The following is a 22,697-nucleotide window of genomic DNA, read 5'->3' on the forward strand; positions in this document are numbered from 1 at the left end:
CCACTTGACAAGTGAGGATCTGAGAAGGTCTAGTGTCAGAAGGCCACCAAGGACAGGACTCCTCCTGTGCTTCCCAGGAACTTCTGGGGTCTGCACACCACCACCCCTGACGACAGGGGGTTCCCAAGGACTACTGCTCCCTCAGCGTGGTGGCACAGGGACAAGGAACCTTTTGGTTAAATATCAGATGACAAAGACAAGCCTGGCTCCTTCTGCAGCATCATTCTGTGCCTGTTTCCCAGCCCTCAACCCACTTCCCAGTCACCCAGGAATCTGGCTGGACTTTGAAAATGCTCAGACATAAAAAGAAAAAAAAAAAACCTGGATCAATAACCACAAAAGACATGAAGCGGTAGCCAGGAGAGGCAGAGATGAGCTGTGGGACAGGCAGCAGAATGGGACAAAATCTCCTGATCAGGGACACCAAGGGGCACACAAAGGAAGGGGTGAATGGCCAAGTCAGAGAGGAAAAGACAGCAGTGAGAGAGAAGGACAGACCCTCACCCCAAACACCCACGACCAAGCAGGCAGGCTCCTGGCACCAGGCTTTTTATTCCCACAGTTCCTGAGGGAGCCTGGCCTGCCAGGGCAGGACACAGCTTTGTGGGTGAGTGGCTCCTCCCTCCGTCCGGGGGCGCTTCTCTTGGTCATGCTCTTCAGAGGCTGGTGGTGGACTGAGGCCCTTCCTCTTCAGGGACACGAGGCTCACACGGTCCACTTTAGACACCTGCAGACAGAGTAAGCCCGGGAGGAGAAGGAGAACAGTCAGGGGCCTGGGGAGGCCATGGGGTGGGGTTGTGGGTGTGGGTGCAGCCCGGGCTTACCTGGTTTCCTGGTGGGTGCCCAGACAGCGCACGGTGCAGTAGCGGGCACCGCAGCTGACACAGGTGTAGGGGGAAGGGAAGCCACATACAGCACAAAAAGGGCGCTGGGGCCGGGATGGGGGCCCTGCACAGGCCGTCAGGTAGTTGGGGCCCTCGGCCACATTCAGGTTCTGCAGAGATAACAGCAGGCAGCTGTACCCTGCTATGCAGCTCACACCCTTGGGGATGGGATCTCCACAGGTTCACCCTTGGTGGCAACCACCCCACCGGCTCTCTCACCTGCTCCTCTAGCAAGGCCTGAAAGTTTTTTCGGAAGCGAAGTTTAAAGTGATCACCGCGAGTTTTCTTCTTTTTCTTTCCTGGGGGCCAAGAGCAATGAGCTGCTTGGCACTTGTGGAGAAGGGTACCACCTTGGTACTCCCAGACCCCTGGGTGCAGTCCCTGCCCACACTGCCCAGGGTCTGAGCCTTCCTTCCCTATAAGCATTTGCCCCTCACCACCACTTCACCAATCCTCACCCACCATCACCTCCGTACACCCCAAATCCAAGGCCTATGTCAGCTCATCTACTCCATCTTCTTCACTGTCACACAAGAGGAAACTGAGGCACAGCAGGAGAGAGTGACTACTCACAGACCCAGGAGCCTATCACCAGCGCAGCTGAGAGCTCCCAGTCTTCGGCCTCCAGCCCAATGCATCCCACAGTCCCCACCTGGGCTGGCTTGTCCCCTTCCTCACCGGTGTCTGCATCATCATCAAACTGAGGCAGCCTCTTGCCGAGCTGGGGGAGACCTGCATGGGGGTCATCCTGGAAGTTGTCATTCTCCAAGGCCTCGAGCTGCCTGTTGATCCGACGCTGCCGGGCTGCCCGGTCCAGCACTCGCCGCTGGCCAGGGTCCTGGGAGCGAACTGGATAGGGAAGGGCAAGGAGATTTACGTGGGAACAGAGAAGAGGGGCAGTGGGTAGCCCTGGGTCAGGGCAGTGTGTGCAAGATGGCCAGAGGGTGGGAGCTCCAGGCTTTGGTCCCATCTTGGTAGCCCATGTCCCAGTATCTTCTCCTGCCCTGTCAGTCCTCTAGCCTGCTTCCTTCCCAGCTAGCTGAGCTATTCTCAGCCTCCCGTGCTTCCTTTGTGGCCCTGGGGACCCAGCCTGTGACACCTGCCTGAGGACACAAGGCCAGGCTAACTGGGAGGCCACTGCACACCCAAGGCTTCCAGATTCCCCTGGGATCTTTGTCCTGCCGCTGAGGGACAGGGCCCACCCCCAAATAGACACACTCACCTTTAAGCTCACCTCCCCCATTTGTGGTAAATGCATACCTCACCTGAGCCCTAGGGAGCCCGCTGCTCACCGCTGGCATCAATTGAATGCTCCCTGCTAACCTCTCATGTGTCACTAATGTCCCAGCTACACTCTGCCAAGAGGGGTCTAGTGATGTTTCACCTCAACTCCTGTCCACTCCCCAGCCCCAGCAGGTTGACACCCGCCTGACTGTCCAATAAGAACTGCCCACGTGTGGGCAACTGGTGACCTCCTCAAGCCAAACCCAAGGTGCATTTGTAGAATTTCCCTCCAGCTGACCTCTCTACACTGACTGTGCTGAGCGCCTTCCCTGATGTCACTCCAGGTTTCCTTCTTCCCTCCCCCGAGTCAGCTGCCCTCCCTGCCTCTGTGCCATCTCTGCCTATCCTATTCCTCTTCTCTCTGTCCATACCCTTTTTCTGGCTTTTCTAATCCTAACGCGGGGCTCTATTTCCCATAAGCAGATGACTCCACATGGAACTGGCTATGTCACCAGCTGCAGGACATCATTGCTGACCCCAATGACAATACAACTCAAAATGAAAATCTTCCCATCCAAGTCTGCCTCTCTGCTGCAGACTACAAATGAATGGACCTTTTATGCTGTACATTTATCCAATCTCCAAATTTTAAAAAAAGCATTTATTATTTATTAATATATTTTGTTTTAATTTTTTTGTTTTGTGCATCTGTACTAAACATATACAGACTTTTCTTGTCATCCTCTGAACAAGTCTCAAGTATTTACGTTGCACTGGGCTATTATAAGCAACACAAGTGATTTAAAGTCTATGGGAGTGGGCTGTGGATTTAGCTCAGTGGTGCCAGTGCCCCCCTCACAAGTAGAAGGTCCTGAGTTCGATCCCCAGTACCAAAACATAAAAAATAAAAATAAAATAAAGTGTATGGGAGAATATGTACAGGGTCTATGCAAAAACATCATTTTATATGAAGGACTTGAGCATCTGTGAATTTTTACATGGTGAGGTCCTGCTCTTTGCATAAATTGAATTATTTCATCCTCACAACAACCCTGTGAAATAGGTATCCTCACCCTCAGTTTACTAATGTTCAGAGATTAAGAAATGTGTCCAAAGTTTGTACAACTAGTCAGGGACCAGGTCAAAATTCAATTCCAGAACACATGGCCTTGACCACCGCACTAGACTGCCTCCTTTCTCAGCACAGCACAGTGCCCTAGGTTCCAAGAACATGAGGGCCTACAGTCTCGGGAACACGAGTGACCTATAAACCAGCACAGTATAATACAATGTGTGTTAGGATAGGGAAGTACAAAGTGCTACGGTGCACATGACAGAAATACCCAACCTGGCCTTGAGAGGTCAGGGAAGATTTGTCAACGTAGGGTAGGCTGAGGCCCAAGTCATAAGCAGCTTGGTCCAGGACACAGGAGGCTGTTTCAGCCTTGGTGCCAGCATGAGAGAAGGCCTGGATGGGAGACTGGGGCCTTTAACAGGGATGTTCAGGACGGGTGGTGTGTGGAGCACACGTGTGCATGTGGTGGGGGACGGGGTAGGATGAAGAAGGCAGGCCAGATCCTTGAGTCCTACCTTGGGATATTTACAGGAATCTGGATTTGGGGATTTTTTGCCAAGAGCAATGAGGAGCTGGTGAGGGGTTTTAAGGAATGACATCATTTAATTTATTGCAAATCAATTTAGCAGTATTCTAATTTTTTCCCCCAGTACTGGGGATTCATTGCAGGCCTCATACATGCTAGGAAAAGTGTTCTACCACTGAGCTACATCTCCAGTCCTTTGTGATTATTTGTTTGAGACAGGTTCTTGCTAAGTTGCCCAAACTGGTTTCAAACTTGCAATACTCCAGTCTTGGCTTCCAGAGCAACTAGGATTACAGGCACATTTGTCACCATACTCTGCCTAGCCCTTATCTCTTTTTCTTTGAACTATTTATTTTTTTGTTTGTTTTGTTTTGAAACAGGGTCTTGCTCTGTAGACCAGGCTGGACTCAAACTTGCAGTGATCCCGAGTGCTGCTTCAGCCTCCTGAGGGCTGGGATTACAGGCATGCACCACCACACCAGCCTGGACTTTTCAATATGTTCCTAACTTCCAGCCTCTAGATCTACTCTATACAACAAGGTAGCCACTAGTCACATGCGGTCATTTAAATTGACATTTAGACTAATTAAGATTCAATAAAATTTAAAACTCAGCTCTCAGTTGTACTAGCCATATTTCAATAGCTCAATAGCCACACACAGTAAATGCCCCATACTGAACAACACAGGTTAAGAACATTCCATAAGTGGAAGATGGCAGAGTGGTGAATAGCAGAGAAACAGGCTCTCTGACATTTGGTGTCCAGACCTTGGAATATAGCAACATGAGGAAGAGAAAAAAGAGGGAAGTGGGTCCCTGGGACCCAGCACAGATCTGAAGTAAGAATTGAAGCCCACAGGTAGAGTGAAGAGAGAGACTTCAATGTAAAACAAGGAGGTGGGGGGCCGGGGATTTAGCTCAGTGGTTTCGCGGCCTGCTGCACAAGCACAAGGACCCGAGTTCCATCCCCGGTACCAAAAAAAAAACAAAAACAAAAAAAAACCGAGGCAGTAAGTGGCACTTTCTCCTTGAGTCCTGACTCACTGCGTGGGAAGAGTGGCTCAAAACTACAGACAAACAGTAACTACTGGTGACCCCAGAGGAGGCCTCCATGGAGAAATGCACCAGTGGAAAATAGCAGTGGAAGCAATGGGATGCAGTGGTTGGTGTGTTATTTGGGTTCAGACATCCCCCAGATGAAGGCGACTGGTTGGTAACCATCTTGGAGAGGGACCAAACTCAGAGTAGCTACAAGCTGGCTCCATCTAGCAGCTCCCAGTGTCAGGGTGAGGCGGAACCAAGTTAAAGCCTGCAGGAGGCACATAGAGTGTTGCAGGCTGAACAAATCAGGTTCTAGCCTTACAGCCAGAAATCAACCTGAACTTGTGTAACTAAAGGAGATCGAAGAGGATATCAAAAAATGGAAACATATCCCTTGTTCTTGGGTAGGAAGAACCAATATAGTGAAAATGGCCATACCTCCAAAATTGTTATACAGACTTAATGCAATCTCAATCAAAATACCAATAGCATATCTCACAGAATTAGAGAAAACAACCCTAAAATTCATTTGGAACCAGAAGAGACCTAGAATAGCAAAAGCAATTCTAAACAAAGGCAAGGCAGGGAGCATCACAATCCCTGCCTTGAAATTATACTGCAAAGTTACTGTGATAACAACAGTACGGTACTGGCAAAAAAAACCCCAGACCTGCAGATCAATGGAACAGATTAGAAGATGCAGAAACAACTCTAAACATACTCAGCCACCTTATCTTTGACAAAGGAGCCAAACACCTTCACTGAAAAGAAGATAGCCTCTTTAATAAATGGTGCTGGAAAAACTGGCTTTCCACATGCCAAAGTTTAAAACTAGATCTGTATCTTTCACCATGCACTAAACTAAAATCGAAATAGATCAAAGATCTAAATATTAAAACAGAAACACTAAATCTGCTGGAAGATAAAACAAGTAGAACGCTTGAAGACATTTATGAACAAAACCCCAATTGAACAAGATGTATTACAAAGAATCAACAACTGGGATCTCATCTTATTAAAAAGCTTTTGCACAGCAAAAGAAACCAAGAGTTGGGGTGGGGACTTAGCTCAGCGGTTCCACTGCCTGCCTTGCAAGTGCAAGGTCCTAAGTTCAATTCCCAGTACCAAAAAAAAAAAAAAAAAAAGAAACCAAGAGTCAAGAGAGACAACCCATAGTGTGGGGGAAAAAATTTGCCACCTGTTCCTCAGACAAAAGGCTAATACCCAGAATATATAAAGAACTCAAAAAAATCACACCCCTCAAATTTAATGACCCAATCTAAAAATGGACATCTGAAATAGACACTTCTCTGATGAAGACATAGACATGGCAAATAAATATATGGAAAAAATGTCCAACATCACTGGTCATTCAAGAGATGCAAATTAAAACAAAACTGAGATTCCACCTCACTCCAGAAAGAATGGCTGTTATCAAGAAATCCACCAATAACAAATGCTGGTGGGGACGTGGGGAAAAAGGAACCCTTCTCCACTGTTGGTGGGAGTATAGACTGGTGCAATCCCTGTGGAAATCAGTGTGGAGAATCCTCAAAAAACTAAAACTAGAGGTTCCATTTGACCCAGCTATTCCCCTTCTGGGTATCTTCTCAAAAGAATTAAAAGCATCATACCACAGCAATCTATGTACATTCATGTTGACAGTGGCACAGTTTGTAATAGCTAAATCTTGGAAACAGCCCAAATGCCCATAAAGAAGATACTCTGCCATAAAGAAGGATACACTTGAGACATTTCTAGCTACATGGATGGACTCTGAGACCATACTCTTCAGTGAAATAAATCGGACACACATGTTTAAATACTGCATTGTTTCTCTGGTGTGAAAAACTGAAAGTGTAAATAAGGACCAAAATATATAACAGATATTGGGAAGAAAATGTCCAAATGAGAAGGGGAACCAGGGAGGGGGAGGGGGAAAGGAAGGAAGGGACAAGGGGAAAAAAAAGAATAAAAGGGAGAAAAATGGAATCAAAGCTTTTGTAAATAAGGAGGGGAAGAGGAGTTGAAGGGAGGGGAGGGGAATGAGAAAAAAACAAGCAAGATATATCATGTATGGGTACAAACTCCCTATGATGAACGTTACCATTATGTACAGTATATCTAAAAATGTACCAATAAATGTTTTGCCTCAAAACAAATAAAATAAAATGTACCATTTTTTTAAAAAAGGATATTCCATAATCCCAGGAAATTCTACCGGACACTCTTGTAGTCCCTGCAGTCCCCACCCACACTGAAGCAAGAATTGCCTTTCTAAAAGATAAATCTGTTCTGGCCATTGTCCAGCTTTAAAAGCCTTTATTTGGAGGCTCTCCGCTCTCTCCAAGGAGTTCAGACTCTCGGCAGTGTGTGTACTTAATGCCTTTCAAAATCCAACCTCTTCCGAGTCTGGCGGCTTCTCTCACTACTTCTCTGGAAGCTCCAAACTATGAACGTGGCTTTCTAAGAGACCTGTTTTTTCTTGCTTTCCTGTCTTTCCTCGTGCAGCCCTTGTCGCTGGGAAGGAATTTCTGCACACCTCCACGGGGCGAAGCCGTAACTCGACTTTCAAGCCTCAATTTAAGCGTTTTTATTTCCATCTCATCCATCCCTGTCCCCTCTTTCCCAGGGGCTAGGCTGGGTGCCACTCCTCCCTGCACCCGGGCGCAGTGCCTCCCTCTACCATGGCACGTATCACTCTGAAATTAATGGTAGGCTTGGGTGTTTGTCCCCCTCCCAGAAAGCCAGTTCTTGGACAACAGGTACAGTATTTTTTCTCTTCATTCCCAGCACCGGCTTGTAGCAGGCATCAATAAAACGTGAATGAATGGTTTTGGGGGCAGCCCCAACACCGGGAACCGAGGGCCAGAGAATATATTTGAAACGAAAAACGGTGAGCAAATCCGAAGCCAGGTGTGGACCTGGGAGGTGGAAGGGGCGAAACCCGAGAGGGCTCACATACCAGAGGTTTTCTTCTCCACCATTTGCGCAACACAGACGCCGGAAGAGCTCCCTGCGCGCTCGCACTAAACCAAAGGCGGTCGTAGCAGCACTACTTCCGGTGCTTATATGTCTACGCATGCGCAAAATCATCTACCGCGTAGGCACTACTTGGTGTTCCCTTGGAGACCAGAAAGCTTTCCGCCATGATTTGTAGGGGCAAAACTACTTCCGGCCTCAGCGTAAATGAGCAAATTTGTAAGACCCGAAATGGGTAATTTTAAAGAAGTGGTGCTAGTAGAGATATAGTATTGGAGTTACAGTATTTTCCTTGGATTCTTCTGAAGGTGCCATTGTCTCACGTGCAGCTCCTGGAGCTTCTCACGAGGGCAGCAGATTGCCTAAGAAAAGTGGGCAGGCTTGGACCGGCAATCCGAAATGCCCTCCCGGTTGGCCCTCTGCCGAAAATTCAGACCCAGTTCCCTTGAGCCGCAACCCCGCCGAAGGCTCCTCTGCCTCCTCCCTCCCCACCACCTCGCTCTCCCAGTCTTCCGCCCTGTTGGGGACAGGACCCGCCCCCGCGTCCCGCTGGACCCTCCCCAGGGGTCACGTCCCTCTCTAGGTTTCGGTTTCCTTGCTGTCAATTGGGCAGTGTGCACGGCAGGCTCAGATCGCAGCCTCGGCTCTTCACGGTCACGCGGCCGGGCGCCCCCCTGCTCGCCCAGCGCAACCTGCGAGCCAGCGCCAAGGACAATCCACGGCTTGTCTCGCAGCCGCCGGCAATCTCGAGTTTTCTGTGGCCTCAGGTTACGCCTTTTTTCCAGGGCGGAGCTCCAGCCCAGCTCCTCCTAGCTTCGGGCCTCTCAGCCTCCCGGGTTCCCTCTACCGAGAACTTTCTCCAGAGCTGGGGTCCAGACGCACAGCCCAGCCGGGTCTGGACCTTTGGGCCGCCCGGCTTGCACCCTGCCATGGCCTCGGGACCCTGGCTTCTGCTCCAGCCCGGGCTTCTGCTCCTGCTCCTTCTGCCTCTGCCTCCAGCGACCTGTGCCTCCGAACAGCCCCGGGCCAGCAACCCGGTCAACCCAGGTGAGAACCCATGCCCCACCCCTAACCTGCCAGCCCAGCCCAACCCTGGGGGGGGGGGGGTTGAGGGCCCCAGGGGGGTCCACCCTCTCGGCCAAGGGCACACCTTGGGCCGAATCAAGCAGCCCCTCACCCACTCCTAACCCTGAGCTGGGGGTTCCAGCCTCCCCAAGGAAAACTGACCCTCAATTCCTGTATGTCACTCCTTCCCACACTTCACTGAGATGGAAATGTCCCTGGGCCAGAACAGTTTAAGAGGGATCTGGAAAGGAGAGGACTGTGGTGGAGTTAGCGGGAGACAAGGGGGCCTATGGGAGAGCTGAGCACGTGCAGCACGGAGCAGCGGGTGATCTCAAGTGCCAATCCCTGGGTGGTGACAGAGAAACTGCTGGTGATCACCGTGGCCACAGCCGAGACAGAGGGATACCGCAGGTTTCTGCAGACTGCGGAATTCTTCAACTACACTGTGCGGGTAAGGTGGGGCCCACTGTGCCTCCAGCGGTCCCTAGGGTGAGTCTGGTCGGTAGCAGCCCCCCCACACACACACACTGGCTGAACCCCTCCCTGGCATGGCGGGTCTCCCCCCACAGACCCTGGGTCTGGGCAAGGAGTGGCGAGGTGGTGATGTGGCTCGGACAGTTGGTGGAGGACAGAAGGTCAGGTGGCTCAAGAAGGAAATGGAGAAATATGCAGACCAGGAGGACATGATCATCATGTTTGTAGACAGGTAAGGGGCTGGGATGGGAAAAAAGGAGAGGGAAAACATGAGGAGAGATAAAGATGCTGAGGTTCATAGTGGCCTCCTGCTCATCTTCTACTTCCTTGCCCAGCTATGATGTGATTCTGGCCGGCAGCCCCACGGAGCTGCTGAAGAAGTTTGTCCAGAGCAGCAGCCGCCTGCTTTTCTCTGCAGAGGGCTTCTGCTGGCCCGACTGGGGGCTGGCAGAGCAGTACCCTGAGGTGGGCACGGGGAAGCGCTTCCTCAACTCTGGTGGTGAGTGGCAGGGTGCCTGAGGCAAGAGGGCCCAAGAGTGGAGGCGCATGGAGTGTGCCAGGTGCCTGGGGGCTGGAGAGGGAGTGGGGCCAGGTCTGCGAGACCCCAGGAGTTTTGGGGTCAGCCCCTCTCCTGCCCCACAGGGTTCATTGGCTTCGCTCCCACCATCCACCAAATTGTCCACCAGTGGAAGTACAAGGATGATGACGATGACCAACTGTTCTATACGCGACTCTACCTGGATCCAGGGCTCAGGGTAGGAAGGGGCAGAGGGTGGATTACCCCACATCCCTGTGGGTGTGGCAAACCTTAGGCTGAATGGGTGAGAAGGCAGGAAGGGGTCTTGGGGAGATGTAAAGAGAAAAGGATGAGAATCCCAGCACTCTGGGAAGCTGAGGCTGGAGAATCACAAGTTTGAGCCCAGCCTGGGCAACTTAGCAATTCAGGGAGACCCTGTCTCAAAATAAAAAAGGGAATGCAGCTCAGTGTGAGAACCCTGGGTTCAATCCCCAGTACCACAAAATATTAAAAAATGACAAAAAGGGAAGAGAGGGAGAAATGATATCCCCTGTCTCTGTCGTTAACCACTCCATCCCATCCCATCCAGGAGAAATTCAGCCTTAATCTGGATCATAAATCCCGGATCTTCCAGAACCTCAATGGGGCTTTAGGTGAGGAGGAAGGCCATCCAGCGGTGAGCAACAAGGGGTCCCTGCTACGGGGGTCCTGGATTGCGGGCCCCTGGTGGAGCTGGGCCGGTCTGCAGCTCACCTATGTTACATTCTTCAGACACCTGCTTCAGTTTTACAGTGCTAGCAGTAGTAAGCATGAAAGCAGTGGTAGGTGTCCTAACATCTCCTGGGCACATACTGTGTGCCCAAGGTATCTAGCTGGGGGGTTTACCTCTATAATATCATCGAACACACAATCCTCCAAGGGATGGTCCCTGGCTGTCCACTTTGGACAGACCCTTAGACAGATATGGAAATCCACTCCCTGAGGGCTGGTGACTCACTGGGTGACACAGGTATCATGTGGCAGACCTCTGTAGGGTGGCAGTAGCCTAGTCAGGACCCTTAAGAGAGGGAAGGCTTTTGCCCTGACAGAGCCACATTCCAGGAACCATTTGGCCTTAGGGACCCCTTTTTCCTCTAGAGAAACTGGGACCCCCGTACTTAGAAGCACCTCCTGCTCAGCAGTTCCCCCAGATAGGGATTCTGAAACTTGGCCTTTCTTCCCCAGATGAGGTGGTTTTAAAGTTTGACCGGAATCGGGTGCGCATCCGGAACGTGGCCTACGACACACTCCCTGTTGTGGTCCATGGAAACGGCCCCACCAAGGTGCCCCCCAGCAGCCTCTGCCCCTGCCTGCCCCAAGCCCTGGGTACCCTGTCCTTCCTGAGCAGTCATTACTCCCCAGCCCCAGCAACAGAGGTGACCCTCACGCCTGGCCTTGCCATGGCCCTGACTGCCCTCCCTCACATCTGTCCCTGATGCCCCTGCTGTTCCCATCTCTCCCAACAGCTCCAGCTCAACTACCTGGGCAACTATGTCCCCAATGGCTGGACTCCCCAGGGAGGCTGCGGCTTCTGCAACCGGGACCAGAGGACACTCCCGGGGGGGCAGGTGAGGTGGGAGCCCCTGGAACAGAGGCTCTAGGAGGATTCTGGGTGGCTGTAGGGCAAAGGTCCAGGTACCCAGAGGTAGCTCCCGGGTACTGGCGGAGTGGGGGACAGTCAGAAGCCCAGGTTCCCCCTGAGCTGTGTCCTGTTTCATCCTCCAGCCTCCCCCCCGGGTGCTGCTGGCCGTGTTTGTGGAACAGCCTACCCCGTTTCTGCCCCGCTTCCTGCAGCGCCTGCTGCTCCTGGACTACCCCCCGGACAGGGTCACCCTCTTCCTGCACAACAGTGTGAGACACCCGCAGCCTCTCCCTGGACCCCTTCCCTGCACCTGGCGCTCCTCCTCAGCACCTTCCCCACAGCTCAGGGCGCCCTCTCTGCCCACTCAACCCATGTCCCCTGTCCCTTGTCCCCCCAGGAGGTATACCACGAGCCTCACATCGCAGACTCCTGGCCACAGCTCCAGGACCACTTCGAATCTGTGAAGCTGGTGGGGCCAGAGGAGGACCTGAGCCCAGGCGAGGCGAGGGACATGGCCATGTGAGGGGGCATGGCAGGGAGCAGGCGGGTGGGCGGCCACCCACCCTTGGCCCTTCCCTCTCCTGTCACCAGCTCAGTCCCCTTAGACCTCCAAACATGCAGCCTGTGGTCCCCTCCCTTGTCTAGCTGCCACTGGCATTGGGGACTCTGGGGAAGGAAAACCTGACCCCGCTCTGCTTCTCCTTGGGAACTAGAGAGTCCTGCCCGTTCCATGGTCCCCTCCCCAGTTCTCGTCCCATTGTGGCTCATCTGTCCGTCTGTGGGTCTGTCACCTGCAGGGACACCTGTCGGCAGGACCCAGAGTGTGAATTCTACTTCAGCCTGGATGCTGATGCTGTCCTCACCAACCAGCAGACCCTGCGCATCCTCATCGAGCAGAACAGGTCTGGCCAGGGGCCCCCCAGAGTCTGCAGGCACCCAACCCTCCCCTGGGCACAGGGAACCCGAGGACTCATCCCCTCCACCCAGCCCTTATTCCTTCCTGGCCACAGGAAGGTGATCGCGCCCATGTTGTCGCGCCATGGCAAGCTGTGGTCCAACTTCTGGGGGGCCCTGAGCCCTGACGAGTACTACGCCCGCTCCGAGGACTACGTGGAGCTGGTGCAACGGAAGCGGCTGTGAGTCCCATCCCAGGCCAGCCCCTGTCCCAGCCCTCTCAGGGGCCCGGGGTGATGGTGATCACCAGGTGGTCATGGCCAACAGTGCTCAGCAGGGGATGTGAAGGGCCTTCAGGCTTGGGGACCAGCGTACCCCAAGAGAAGCAGCACCTGGGATGACCTGGGTGGAATGTGGGCAGCTGCCACCTAGCTGACCCCAGCACTCGTGCCCACAGGGGCGTGTGGAACGTGCCCTACATATCCCAGGCCTACCTGATCCAAGGGGAGACCCTGAGGACGGAGCTGCCCCAGAGGGAGGTGTTCTCGAGCAGCGACATGGACCCAGACATGGCCTTCTGCATGAACCTGCGGGACAGGGTGAGCAAGCAGCTGGCCTGGGGGCCCGGTGCTGGGACCCCAGAGGTGGCAACCACCTAGTGTCATCCCTGTCCTCATGCGCACTGCCACTCTGCACCAGGGCATCTTCCTGCACCTCAGCAATCAGCAGGAGTTTGGCCGGCTCCTGGCCACGTCCCGGTATGACACGGACCACCTGCACCCCGACCTCTGGCAAATCTTTGACAACCCTGTGGTGAGTGGGGGCCCTTCGCTCAGAGGATACTAAGGAGGACGTCAGTGCATGGGGGCACCCCGAGCAGGTCCTGAATGAGGAGGAAGAGCCTCCCCTCAGGCGCCTGACCCTCCTGCAGGACTGGAAGGAGCAGTACATTCACGAGAACTACAGCCAGGCCTTGGATGGGAAGGATCTAGTGGAGCAGGTGAGCCCCTCAGACCTCGTCCCTGAAGGCCAGTGCCTTTGGCCCTCACCTGGCTTAGCAGTTTTCAAACTGAATTCCCAGGAGCCCCGAGAGGGCGGCAGAGGCTGAGCAGATGGGCTCCCGAGTATTCAGATGCCGCTTAGTTTCCAAAGGGGCTGTGTCCTAACAAACCTGTCCTAATGTCCAGAATCAGGAGGCAGGGACCATCTGTATTGATGCTGTGGGTGAAATTACATCTAACCCAGGCATGGGAGCACACTCAGGGAAGCAGAGGCAGGAGGACCACAAGTTGAACCCAGCCTGGGCAACTTTAGTGACTTAGCAAGACCCTGTCCCAAAGTTAAAAAAAATAAAAAGAGCTAGGGATGTAGCTCAGTGTGAAGGCTGTTTGTTCAATCCCCAGTACCCCGCCCCCCCAAAATTACACCTTTGAAGAAGGATATACTGGCTAGGCATGATGACACATACTTGTAATCCCAGTACCTTGGGAGGCTGAGAAGGAGGATCACAAGTTTGAGGCCAGCCTGGACAAGTTAGAGAGACCTTATCTCAAAGTAAAGGAGGGGAAATGTGATGTAGCTCAGTGATAGAGTGCCCCTGGATTCAATCCCCAATGCTGCCAAAAATAAATAAAGGAAGGATGCACTATTGGAAAGGAGTTTGAAAACCACTGTCCGATGCCAGGAGTGATGTTGGACTCCTGTAATCCCAGCACTTGGGAGGCTGAGGCAGGAGGTTTGTCACGAGTTCGAGGCCAGCCTGTGCTACATAGTGAGTTTGGGGCCAGCCTGGACTACATAGCGAGACCCTATCTCAAAAAAAAAAATGGAAGAAAACCACTGTCCCCTGCTGGAGCTCCAGGCTTCTGCCATCTGTACTGTGTGGCACAAAGGGTCCCTGCCCACTGTCACCCCCTCCATGCTGGCCCCTGAAGCCCAGGGCCTGGGCCCTCCCTAGCTCGGGTCACCCTTCTCCCACCTCCTCTCATCTCTGGCTCCCCTGCTCCCTGCCTCCCTGCTTCTCACTTCCGTCAGCCCTCCAGCCACCTCACAGCTCTGTTGCCCTCCCATGCCCTGTCCCCAGCCCTGTCCAGATGTGTACTGGTTCCCACTGCTGTCAGAACAGATGTGTGATGAGCTGGTGGAGGAAATGGAGAACTACGGCCAGTGGTCAGGCGGTCGGCATGAGGTGAGGGGTGCAGAGGGAGGGACCCTACGCTTGGGGTTGTGGGAGTGGCAAGGGGGATCGAAACTGGGAGGAAGCCCCCAGCAGTACTGCTGCACTCTTCGTTCATTCATTCAGAGCATATTTACTGGGCCACTGGCCTAGAGAGTATAGGTACAGGAGAGCCAAGCAGGGACCTGGGCTCAGATGGGGACCAGGGGCTTCACAGGAGAGATGACATCTTATCTTAACTGAGATGTGACGCCCAAGAGCAGTGAGTCATGCGGAGAAGTAGAAGAGAAGCCTGCTGGGGTGGCACATACCTATCGCCCCAGCACTCTAGGAGGCTGAGGCAGGTGTTTGAGCCCAGCCCAGGCAACTTAGTAACTTAGTGAGATCCTGTCTCAAAATAAGAAATAAAAAAGGGCTGGGGATGCAGCTCAGAGTGAAGGCCCTGGGTTTAATCCCCAGTACTGCCAAAAAAAAAAAAAAAAAGAAGACTTCCAGACAGTTTTCCTGGTAGTAAGGCCTGGAGACAGGAGAAGGAAGGAGGTCAGCACTCCACTGCCCCAGGCAGTGGATGGCTCAGTGCCCACTGCCCACAGGACTCGCGGCTGGCTGGGGGGTACGAGAACGTGCCCACTGTGGACATCCACATGAAGCAGGTGGGCTATGAGGACCAGTGGCTGCAGCTTCTGAGGACATACGTGGGGCCCATGACGGAGCACCTGTTTCCTGGCTACCACACCAAGGTGGGCCCACACCCCAGTGCCACTTGGGCGTCGTCAGACGGAACCCTCACAGCCAGTAGAGCATTTGGGGCTCCTCGGAACCCATTCTGGCCATGAGAAGTGCAGGAGGGCAGGTGGGAAGGCAGCTGCCATGCTGAGACCCACGCTGGCCTGTCAGTGAGGGCCGTCACTGCCAGGGCCCCCAGTGGCCCTGATCCTGCCTGCAGCTACCCCTTTTGTCCGCTCAGACCAGGGCAGTGATGAACTTTGTGGTCCGCTACCGGCCAGACGAACAACCCTCACTGCGGCCACATCACGACTCGTCTACCTTCACCCTCAACGTGGCGCTCAACCACAAGGGCCTGGATTATGAGGTGAGCCCTGTCCTGTTCCAGGGAGTTGCCGACCCCCATTTCACCTAGGGACCTTTGTCATTTAACACGCCCCATATTCCCCTAGCTGCCTTTGTTGACCCTGGCCGCGCTATTCTCCATTTCCCAGTATTTTGGGGTGTATGCCTGCTGGGTCCCTTCTAGGTGGACTCTCCCCTCCCTCCTGTGTTCCCCTTGCCTGTGATGCCCCAGCCCTTCTGGTCTGTCCTGCCTCCCCCCAACCTGGCACCCCCCCTCCTGTATCTACCTGTCCCCCACCCCATGTCTGCTCACCCCCTTCTCTCTCCCCAGGGAGGGGGCTGCCGTTTCCTGCGCTACAACTGCATCATCTCGTCCCCGAGGAAGGGCTGGGGGCTCCTGCACCCCGGCCGCCTCACCCACTACCACGAGGGGCTGCCCACAACTCGGGGGACTCGCTACATCATGGTGTCCTTTGTGGATCCCTGACACTCAACCACTCTGCCAAGCCTTCACTGCCATTGTGCCTTCTTGGGGGGCCTGGCCCCCATCCTTGGAGACGGGTGTCTGCCTATAGCCTTGCTTCCTGAGTGTGTCCCAGTGCCCAGGACTGAATGTGTCCCCTTGCCACATCCACGGCCTCTAAGGAAGCTGCAGGAGCCCCTGCCCTTCCTGCTGCCCCCAGGGGTTCATGGTGCTGGGCTTCTGGGGGCTCTCCCGTGATAAATTATTAAGGTTCCTCAGCCTCCCTCTAGTAAAGGAAGGTTTGTAACTCTTGAGTCCACGTGTCATGTTTGACCTGCCAGTAACCTTGTCACCCTCCTGCCACCCAGATGACTTCAGAGAGGGGGAAGTGGGGAGCGGATGATGGGTTCATGGGGATCACCAGCTTCCCCAGTTCCATTTCCTTGCTTCTCTTTGCTGACTGAGCTGGGGGAATGTGTGACAAGGACCTTTTCAGTATATGTGCTGCTGAAGCAAGCCCTTGACAAGGCTGAGGGAGAAAAGGAGTCACAGTTAGGTGCAGACGCAGCCCTGCACCCTCTCCCTGGCAGCACCTTATCCAGGAGTGTTCTTCCTTAGGGAAGGGGACAGGAGGGCACAGCCCTGAGCAAGGCTCCCAGGACACTGCTGAAAAAGGAAGTCCCCTGGAAGCCTGTGGTGGGACCTAGGCAGTCACTTGGGCAGGATGGGACTGGGAAAGGGGGTTCCAGGTGGACATGGTGGCACACGTCTGTAATCCCAGCACTCGGGAGGCTGAGGTAGGAGGATTGCTGTGAGTTTGAGGCCAGCCTGGGCTACCTAGTGAGTTCAAGGCCAGTCTGAACTACAAACAAAAAAACAAAGGACGGAATTCCAAGGCTCGTCCCCTGGAAGCTTCCTGGGAAGCTTCCTTTAACTTGTTCTACCCCAGTCCTGCACTAGACTCTGAATTTCTCAACTGTTCCCTTTTGGAGTTCTCTCAAAAACAGGACAGACTTGTTCATTATCCTGGGGCATCTCTCCCGACCCAGGCCGGACTCTCTTCTGCACCCCCCCAAAACCACCCCCTGAGGCTGCCATCCTGGTAGGTGGTGCTGATCACCCAGGCACATAGGTTGAGCACCCTTCTGGCTGGAGTTTTAAATCCCTCTCACACTGGCTACTGCCTTGCAGGTGGAAATGGCTGAGTGGGGACAAAAGACTTCTTGGCAAGGACTGGACAGAGAAACCTGCCTGAGAGTAGGCAGGCAGGGGGATGAAAGGGTGTGCCTAGCATGTGGAGGGACCTGGGCTCTGCCTGTCTCCTCAGGCCCACTGTTCATTTATTGACCACCTCGTGCCGGACACCTAGGGAATCACAAGGGCTGTGGTGGTAGACATAATAGCTGTCCTCTTAGTGCTTATGCCCTGGGGAAGATGACCTTAACAGACTCAGTTCTGAGGGGAGGTACTCCACGATGTCAGCATGGAACAGCGTTCCCTTGAATGGCATGGACATGCTCAGATAGGGCGCATGATCTATGGACCTCCAAATAATCCAAATGATGTAACGGAAATGTTATAACTCCCAACTTGCTAGATGTCAGGACACGCCAAGTTCGGAACAATGGAGGTTGAGAGTGGGAAGAATTTACTGAGAGAAAGATAGCTTCTATCTAAAAGACAGAAGGGGGACCAGACTCATTTCTCAACAGTGTTTTGAGCAAAGCCAGGAGAAGAGGTGGGTTCAAGGTGAGACAAAACTGTAATCAATCAACTAGTAAGGTTACAAGTACAGTCACTTAGGTAATATTGATCCAATGGGAAATCACAAGGTAGGTATGAGGTAGGACAAAACTAGGGTCAACCAATAAGATTACAAGTATAGTTGCTTAGGTAATATTGATTAAATGGAGATCAAATGGAGAAGCGAGTCTGCAAGCCTACCTGCAAGGAACAAGGACTTCTGGGAAGGAGTGGGCTAGGGAGGTTTTGGTCCCCACCCAATGTGATTGATGCCTGTTTAGAACATCAATCACTGCTATTTATCCCTAGGGGAAATATGTGACTGTAGTAGTTCCTCATTTTTGAATCCTGGCTTTCAGTGAGTGTCTCAATTGTATTGACTCCCTCAAAAGCCCATCAGGTTTAACTAACTGCCTGTAATATATCCAACCAATTTAGCTGCCTACAATAAAGCTAGAAGACTTGGTGATGGTGAGGACAAGTCAGGCCCTATCCCATAGCCCAGTGGGCCCTGTTTCGGACTCATCAATCCTCAGCCTCCCCACAAAACTCTTCCCTCCAGAGCATCTGCAGAAGGCCCTCCCTCTGTAGGTAGCCTGCCTTCCCCAAAAATTCTGGACCTCAGATTAAGGTTTTTTGTTTTAGGCTTTTTTTTTTTTTTCCAGTACTGAAGATTAAACTCCCAGGCCTTTCACACCAAGCTCCATCCCCAGCCTTTTTTTTACTTTTTATTTTGAGATGGCCAAATTGTTAAGTTGCCCAGACTGGGCTGAAACTTGCAATCCTCCTGCCTCAGCCTCCCGGTACTGAGATTACAGGTGTGTCCCGCTGTGCCCAGCTAAGGGTTTCCCAATCCTTTCTCACTGGTGTAGACTGCATAGCCTTCAGGGCACTTTAAGAGGGAGTTCTCACCGCCAGGAAGTTCAAACACCTTACCCAGCCCCTGGCCACACCCTAGTCATTTCCCTTTGCTCCTATTGGTCACCCCAGCTCCGGGAGTGATAAGGCTGTATTGCTCAGGCTCACAGGGCTCAGGGTGCCATTCAGCAAAGGGGGTGGAACCCAGACCAGGGTTCAAGGTCAATGGACTGGGCCACAAAGGGGGTGCTTCAGAGCTCCAGAGTGCCCTGTGCAGCTACCCTGTACACCATGGAGGATTCTTCAAGCCTTCTTCATAGGGGTCTCCAAGTGTTTGCCGTCCTGCAATGGATCTTTTCCTTCTTGGGACTTGGTGAGTCCCCAAAGTTCCAGGACCCAGGCAAACCTGGCAACTGTGCTCTGCTTCCCCATTACCCCCAGACAGGCAGTGCAGGGACCTTTAGGGTCCTTGAAGGAGCCCAGTGAGCAGGCACACAGAAGGGCCTGAACACTGTGGAACCCGGGCCGAGGCTGTCAAGGCCAGGCTTGAACACCTGGGTCCTGATTGCCTCCCCATCCCCAGGCCAGGTGTGCCTGGTGGCCTTGCTGCTCGCTGCCCTGGGCCGCACCTGGATCCTGATGGTCCTCTACCTGACCTGGCTCTACAGAGACAGAGACACACCCAGGGCTGGAGGCCGCCGCTCAGCCTGGGTCCGCAACTGGGCCATCTGGAGACACTTCCGTGACTACTTTCCCATCACGGTGAGGGGCCTGGGTAAGGTGTGCTGGGAACAGTGGGAGGGTGCTTCAGAATAGACTCTTGGGGCATCATCCCCCAAAGCCCAGTCGCCCCAGTAAATGAGTGACATTTGTTCCCCAGCTGGTTAAAACTGCGGAGTTGGACGCCTCCCAGAACTATCTCTTTGGCTTCCACCCTCATGGGGTCCTGGTCGTGGGAGCCTTCGCCAACTTCTGCACTGAGGCTACAGGCTTCTCCAGGCTCTTCCCTGGTCTGTGCCCGCACCTGCTCATGCTGCCCTGTTGGTTCCGAGTCCCTTTCTTCCGGGACTACATCATGACCAGTGGTAAGGAGGGGTGGAGTCCAGCCTCGAGACCCCCAAGCTTGGCTGTCACCTCCCTCTCCTGTTGAGGGCACCGGGGCCCAGCTCTGCCTCCCCAGAGTCCTCCCCATTCTGCTCTGCAAGCCCCAGGTGTCGAGTCCATCCCAGCCTCTGTCTCCCCCAGGCTTGGTCTCCTCTGACAAGGCCAGCGCCGCCCATCTGCTGTCCCGTCCTGGGGGCGGCCAGGTGGCTGTCCTTGCAGTGGGAGGGCCCCTAGAAGCGCTGGAGGCAAAGCCCGGTGCCCTGAGCCTGCGGATCCGGAATCAGAAGGGATTCGTTAAGCTGGCCCTGGAACATGGGTGAGGAGGGCAGGGAAGGGTCTGGGATGTTGGGCCCAGAGGTCCCCTGGGCTGCCCCGTGGGGAAAGGAGCGCGGCCAGGAGTCAGCTGTCGCCTGTGTCCCCAGGGCCTCCCTGGTGCCTGTCTTTTCCTTCGGGGAGAACGAGGTCTTCCAGCAGTTCCCGAATCCGCCCGGTTCGTGGGTGCGGAGGGTGCAGGTGGCGCTGCAGCCCTTCCTGCGCGTGGCCCTGCCGCTGTTCCACGGCCGCGGGGGGCTCCCGCTGCCCTTCCGCGCGCCTATCCGCACAGTCGGTGAGCGGGGTCCCCTTGCTCCCTGCGCGCCTGACGCTCCGCTCTGGGCTGGGGGAGGGGTCGTGTCGCCGGCGAGGGGCTGCTGGGCGTCGTCCCCCATTGGCCCTGAACCTGTCTGGGCGGATCCCGAGGGCGAGGGCGGACAGGCTGGCGGGTGCAGCTGGGACTTCCCATCGCCCCGTCCCTCCGCAGTGGGCGCGGCGATCCCGGTGCAGCGAACTCCGCGGCCCAGCCGCGCGCAGGTGGACGAGCTGCACGCGGTCTACGTGGAGCGCCTCACGCAGCTCTTCGAGGAGCACAAGGCTCGCTACGGGATCCCCGCAGACCGGCACCTCGAGCTCACCTAGGCGGCCCCCCACCCCCGGCTCCGCCCTGTGCCCTTGGCGACTGCGGGCTGGGGAGTGGAATTAAAGGTGGGAACGGACCCGCGGCGCTCGCGTGTTTGTTCATGGTAGGGGAGGTCGGGGCGCAGCACAAGGCCGCGGACCGGGTCCCCCGCCGCTCCTGGGTGGCGTGAACACTCGTAGAGACCTGCAAGCTGATCAGGGTCCTCCTGCTCCACCACCGCGCTGGAAATCAGTCTCACTGGCCTGCGTCTTCTCCTCCACTCCCCACTTCAGTTCTTAGGGGCTCGCGCCCACCCCTGTCGTGTGCACACAAATGCTTGCCCAGGCCACTGACCCGAGGAAGTTCTAGATCAGGCCCAGAGGGGCCAACAATCTCACCACACACACACACTGACATTTGGGGAGGTGGCCTGGGAGCCGGCAGAGTGCACCCGTTCTTCATCAGTTGGAAAGAGGTCAGAGTTCAGGGCCCTAGGAGGGCTCCAGGGCACAGGGACCCACCGTCACACATGACTCCACCCTGTGGCCCGCCAGAGCTGAGGCAGTGGGGTGCAGGCTCTAGGAAGGTGAAGGTTGGGCGGGTGTGGGATATGGGGGTGGGAGGAGGAGGCAGTCTCTCTGGAGGGGATCTGTCACCTCAATAGGAAAATAATCTTGGTGTTTCCAGATTGTCAAGTTCCTCACCCACGCAGTGTCCCTTCCACCTCTTTCCAGCTGGTGTCCAGCTTCTGCCTCCCTCTTATCCTTCCTGACCCTCTGAAGGTGAAGACAGGAGAGCTGCCCCAGGATGGGAATATGTGCTGGGTGCCAGCCCACATGGTCTCCTGGGCACTGGACTCGTCTGTGATGTCCCCACGGGTGTCAGTGGCTTCTCTCAGCCCTTCCCTGGGCTTTGGCCTTCTGGCCACTTCCACCTTCCGGTCTTTGGAGAACACATCATGTTCCATAGGGAGCCTCAAGCTGAGTGGAATACCCACAGGCCATCGTGCCCCCCATTCCCACTGGGACTCCTCACATGAGACAAGGACCTGACCTGAACTCTGGCTGGGCTGGCAGTGGGCACCAGTGAGTAGCTTCTCCATTGGCTGGCATGGGGAAGGGGGAGGGACAGGACATGGATGCACGCCCCCATGCTGAGTGGGGTGAGGGGCTGGGGAGCTGTGGAGGGGATGGTGACTGCTTCCCACCTTCTCGCGTCCATAGGAGTCATCCTGTCCCAGCCCCAGCTCAGGCAGGCTGTGGTCATCCTGATTGGGGTGCCCAGGAGACCCTATATGCGGTCCCAGGGGAGCATCGCGTCACACCCTAGGAACACAATGGCTTCATGTGCCTGGCGCTGAGGCTTGGGTGAGTGGACATGCATGTCCTGATGGCCAGAACGAGGAAGCAGCTCCCCTGGAGGGTCTCTGTGGTACTGCAGGTTTTCTCAGTCCCTAACATCTGGGTCCCTGCAGGGGGGACTTGTGTCTCACAGCTGGTGGCCCCTGGCAGCCCTTCAGTACCTGACTGTGCCCACCCCCGTGCTGCTTCCCTCTGCAAGCAAGGCCAGGTCATAGGGCAAATAGCAGAGCCCTGGGGCTCAGAGGCCCTGGCCCTGTCTCAAAAGTGAGACTTTCGGCTTGTTTACCTGTGAACTGGGCTACTACCTTCCTTGACACAGATGTTATAGATGTGAAGACTGAATGCAGAAATGAGTATTTGAAGGCCTGAAGTACAACCATTTGTCAAGAAAAGTGAGCCCTTTCTTCTAGTGCCTTCTTTGCAGCCATAGTTGTGTGTTTCAAAAGGCTCTGGGAAGCAGCATCATAAGGCATGGGAAGGGACTTCCAGCCTCCAAGGTGGCAGTACAGGAGACTGACCATCTCTATTAGCTTCCCATCATTATAATAAATACCCGATGTAATCAATTTATAAAGAGAAAAATTAGCCAAGCATGATGGCACATGCCTATAATCCCAGCACTCTGGGAGACTGAGGCAAGAGGATTTTAACTTTAAGCCCAGCCTGGGTAATTACTGAGAGCAA

General features: G+C 54.4%; 3 protein-coding genes across 6 annotated transcripts; 2 read left to right on the forward strand and 1 right to left on the reverse strand.

Moving 5' to 3' along the window:
• Nucleotides 1-533: 533 nt before the first annotated feature.
• On the reverse strand, nt 534-8,214 carry Znhit1 (zinc finger HIT-type containing 1). The gene is made up of 5 exons (XM_004840146.4): nt 7,716-8,214; nt 1,563-1,733; nt 1,104-1,183; nt 825-994; nt 534-727 (listed from the first exon to the last, which is right to left on the reverse strand). The coding sequence occupies exons 1-5, from the start codon at nt 7,735-7,737 to the stop codon at nt 706-708; spliced, it is 465 nt and encodes a 154-aa protein (XP_004840203.1). The 5' UTR covers nt 7,738-8,214; the 3' UTR covers nt 534-705.
• A 272-nt stretch (nt 8,215-8,486) lies between these two features.
• Plod3 (procollagen-lysine,2-oxoglutarate 5-dioxygenase 3) lies at nt 8,487-16,320 on the forward strand. The gene is made up of 19 exons (XM_004840144.4): nt 8,487-8,779; nt 9,157-9,248; nt 9,367-9,503; nt 9,607-9,770; nt 9,914-10,026; nt 10,378-10,441; nt 11,013-11,110; nt 11,294-11,395; nt 11,553-11,678; nt 11,807-11,928; nt 12,207-12,311; nt 12,420-12,545; nt 12,761-12,902; nt 13,003-13,116; nt 13,235-13,303; nt 14,387-14,491; nt 15,073-15,219; nt 15,447-15,572; nt 15,882-16,320. The coding sequence occupies exons 1-19, from the start codon at nt 8,662-8,664 to the stop codon at nt 16,035-16,037; spliced, it is 2,226 nt and encodes a 741-aa protein (XP_004840201.1). The 5' UTR covers nt 8,487-8,661; the 3' UTR covers nt 16,038-16,320.
• A 2,478-nt stretch (nt 16,321-18,798) lies between these two features.
• On the forward strand, nt 18,799-22,015 carry Mogat3 (monoacylglycerol O-acyltransferase 3). Of its 4 annotated transcripts, XR_015445472.1 has the most exons (8): nt 18,799-18,987; nt 19,198-19,376; nt 19,495-19,699; nt 19,860-20,034; nt 20,141-20,325; nt 20,518-20,738; nt 21,622-21,737; nt 21,876-22,015. XR_015445472.1 is itself a non-coding variant. In XM_004840147.3 (6 exons), the coding sequence occupies exons 1-6, from the start codon at nt 18,840-18,842 to the stop codon at nt 20,670-20,672; spliced, it is 1,047 nt and encodes a 348-aa protein (XP_004840204.1). In that variant the 5' UTR covers nt 18,800-18,839; the 3' UTR covers nt 20,673-20,756. The 4 variants fall into 4 exon arrangements, 1 of the variants encoding a protein (XP_004840204.1); XR_205031.3 differs by lacking the exons at nt 21,622-21,737; nt 21,876-22,015 and adding an exon at nt 21,340-21,454; XR_015445473.1 differs by lacking the exons at nt 21,622-21,737; nt 21,876-22,015 and adding an exon at nt 21,387-21,411.
• Nucleotides 22,016-22,697: the final 682 nt, after the last annotated feature.

This window comes from Heterocephalus glaber, unplaced genomic scaffold, assembly GCF_053883595.1.
Source record: "Heterocephalus glaber isolate CG9 unplaced genomic scaffold, H.glaber_assembly_v1.0 deba00001610, whole genome shotgun sequence".
Taxonomy (NCBI): Eukaryota; Metazoa; Chordata; class Mammalia; order Rodentia; family Bathyergidae; genus Heterocephalus; species Heterocephalus glaber.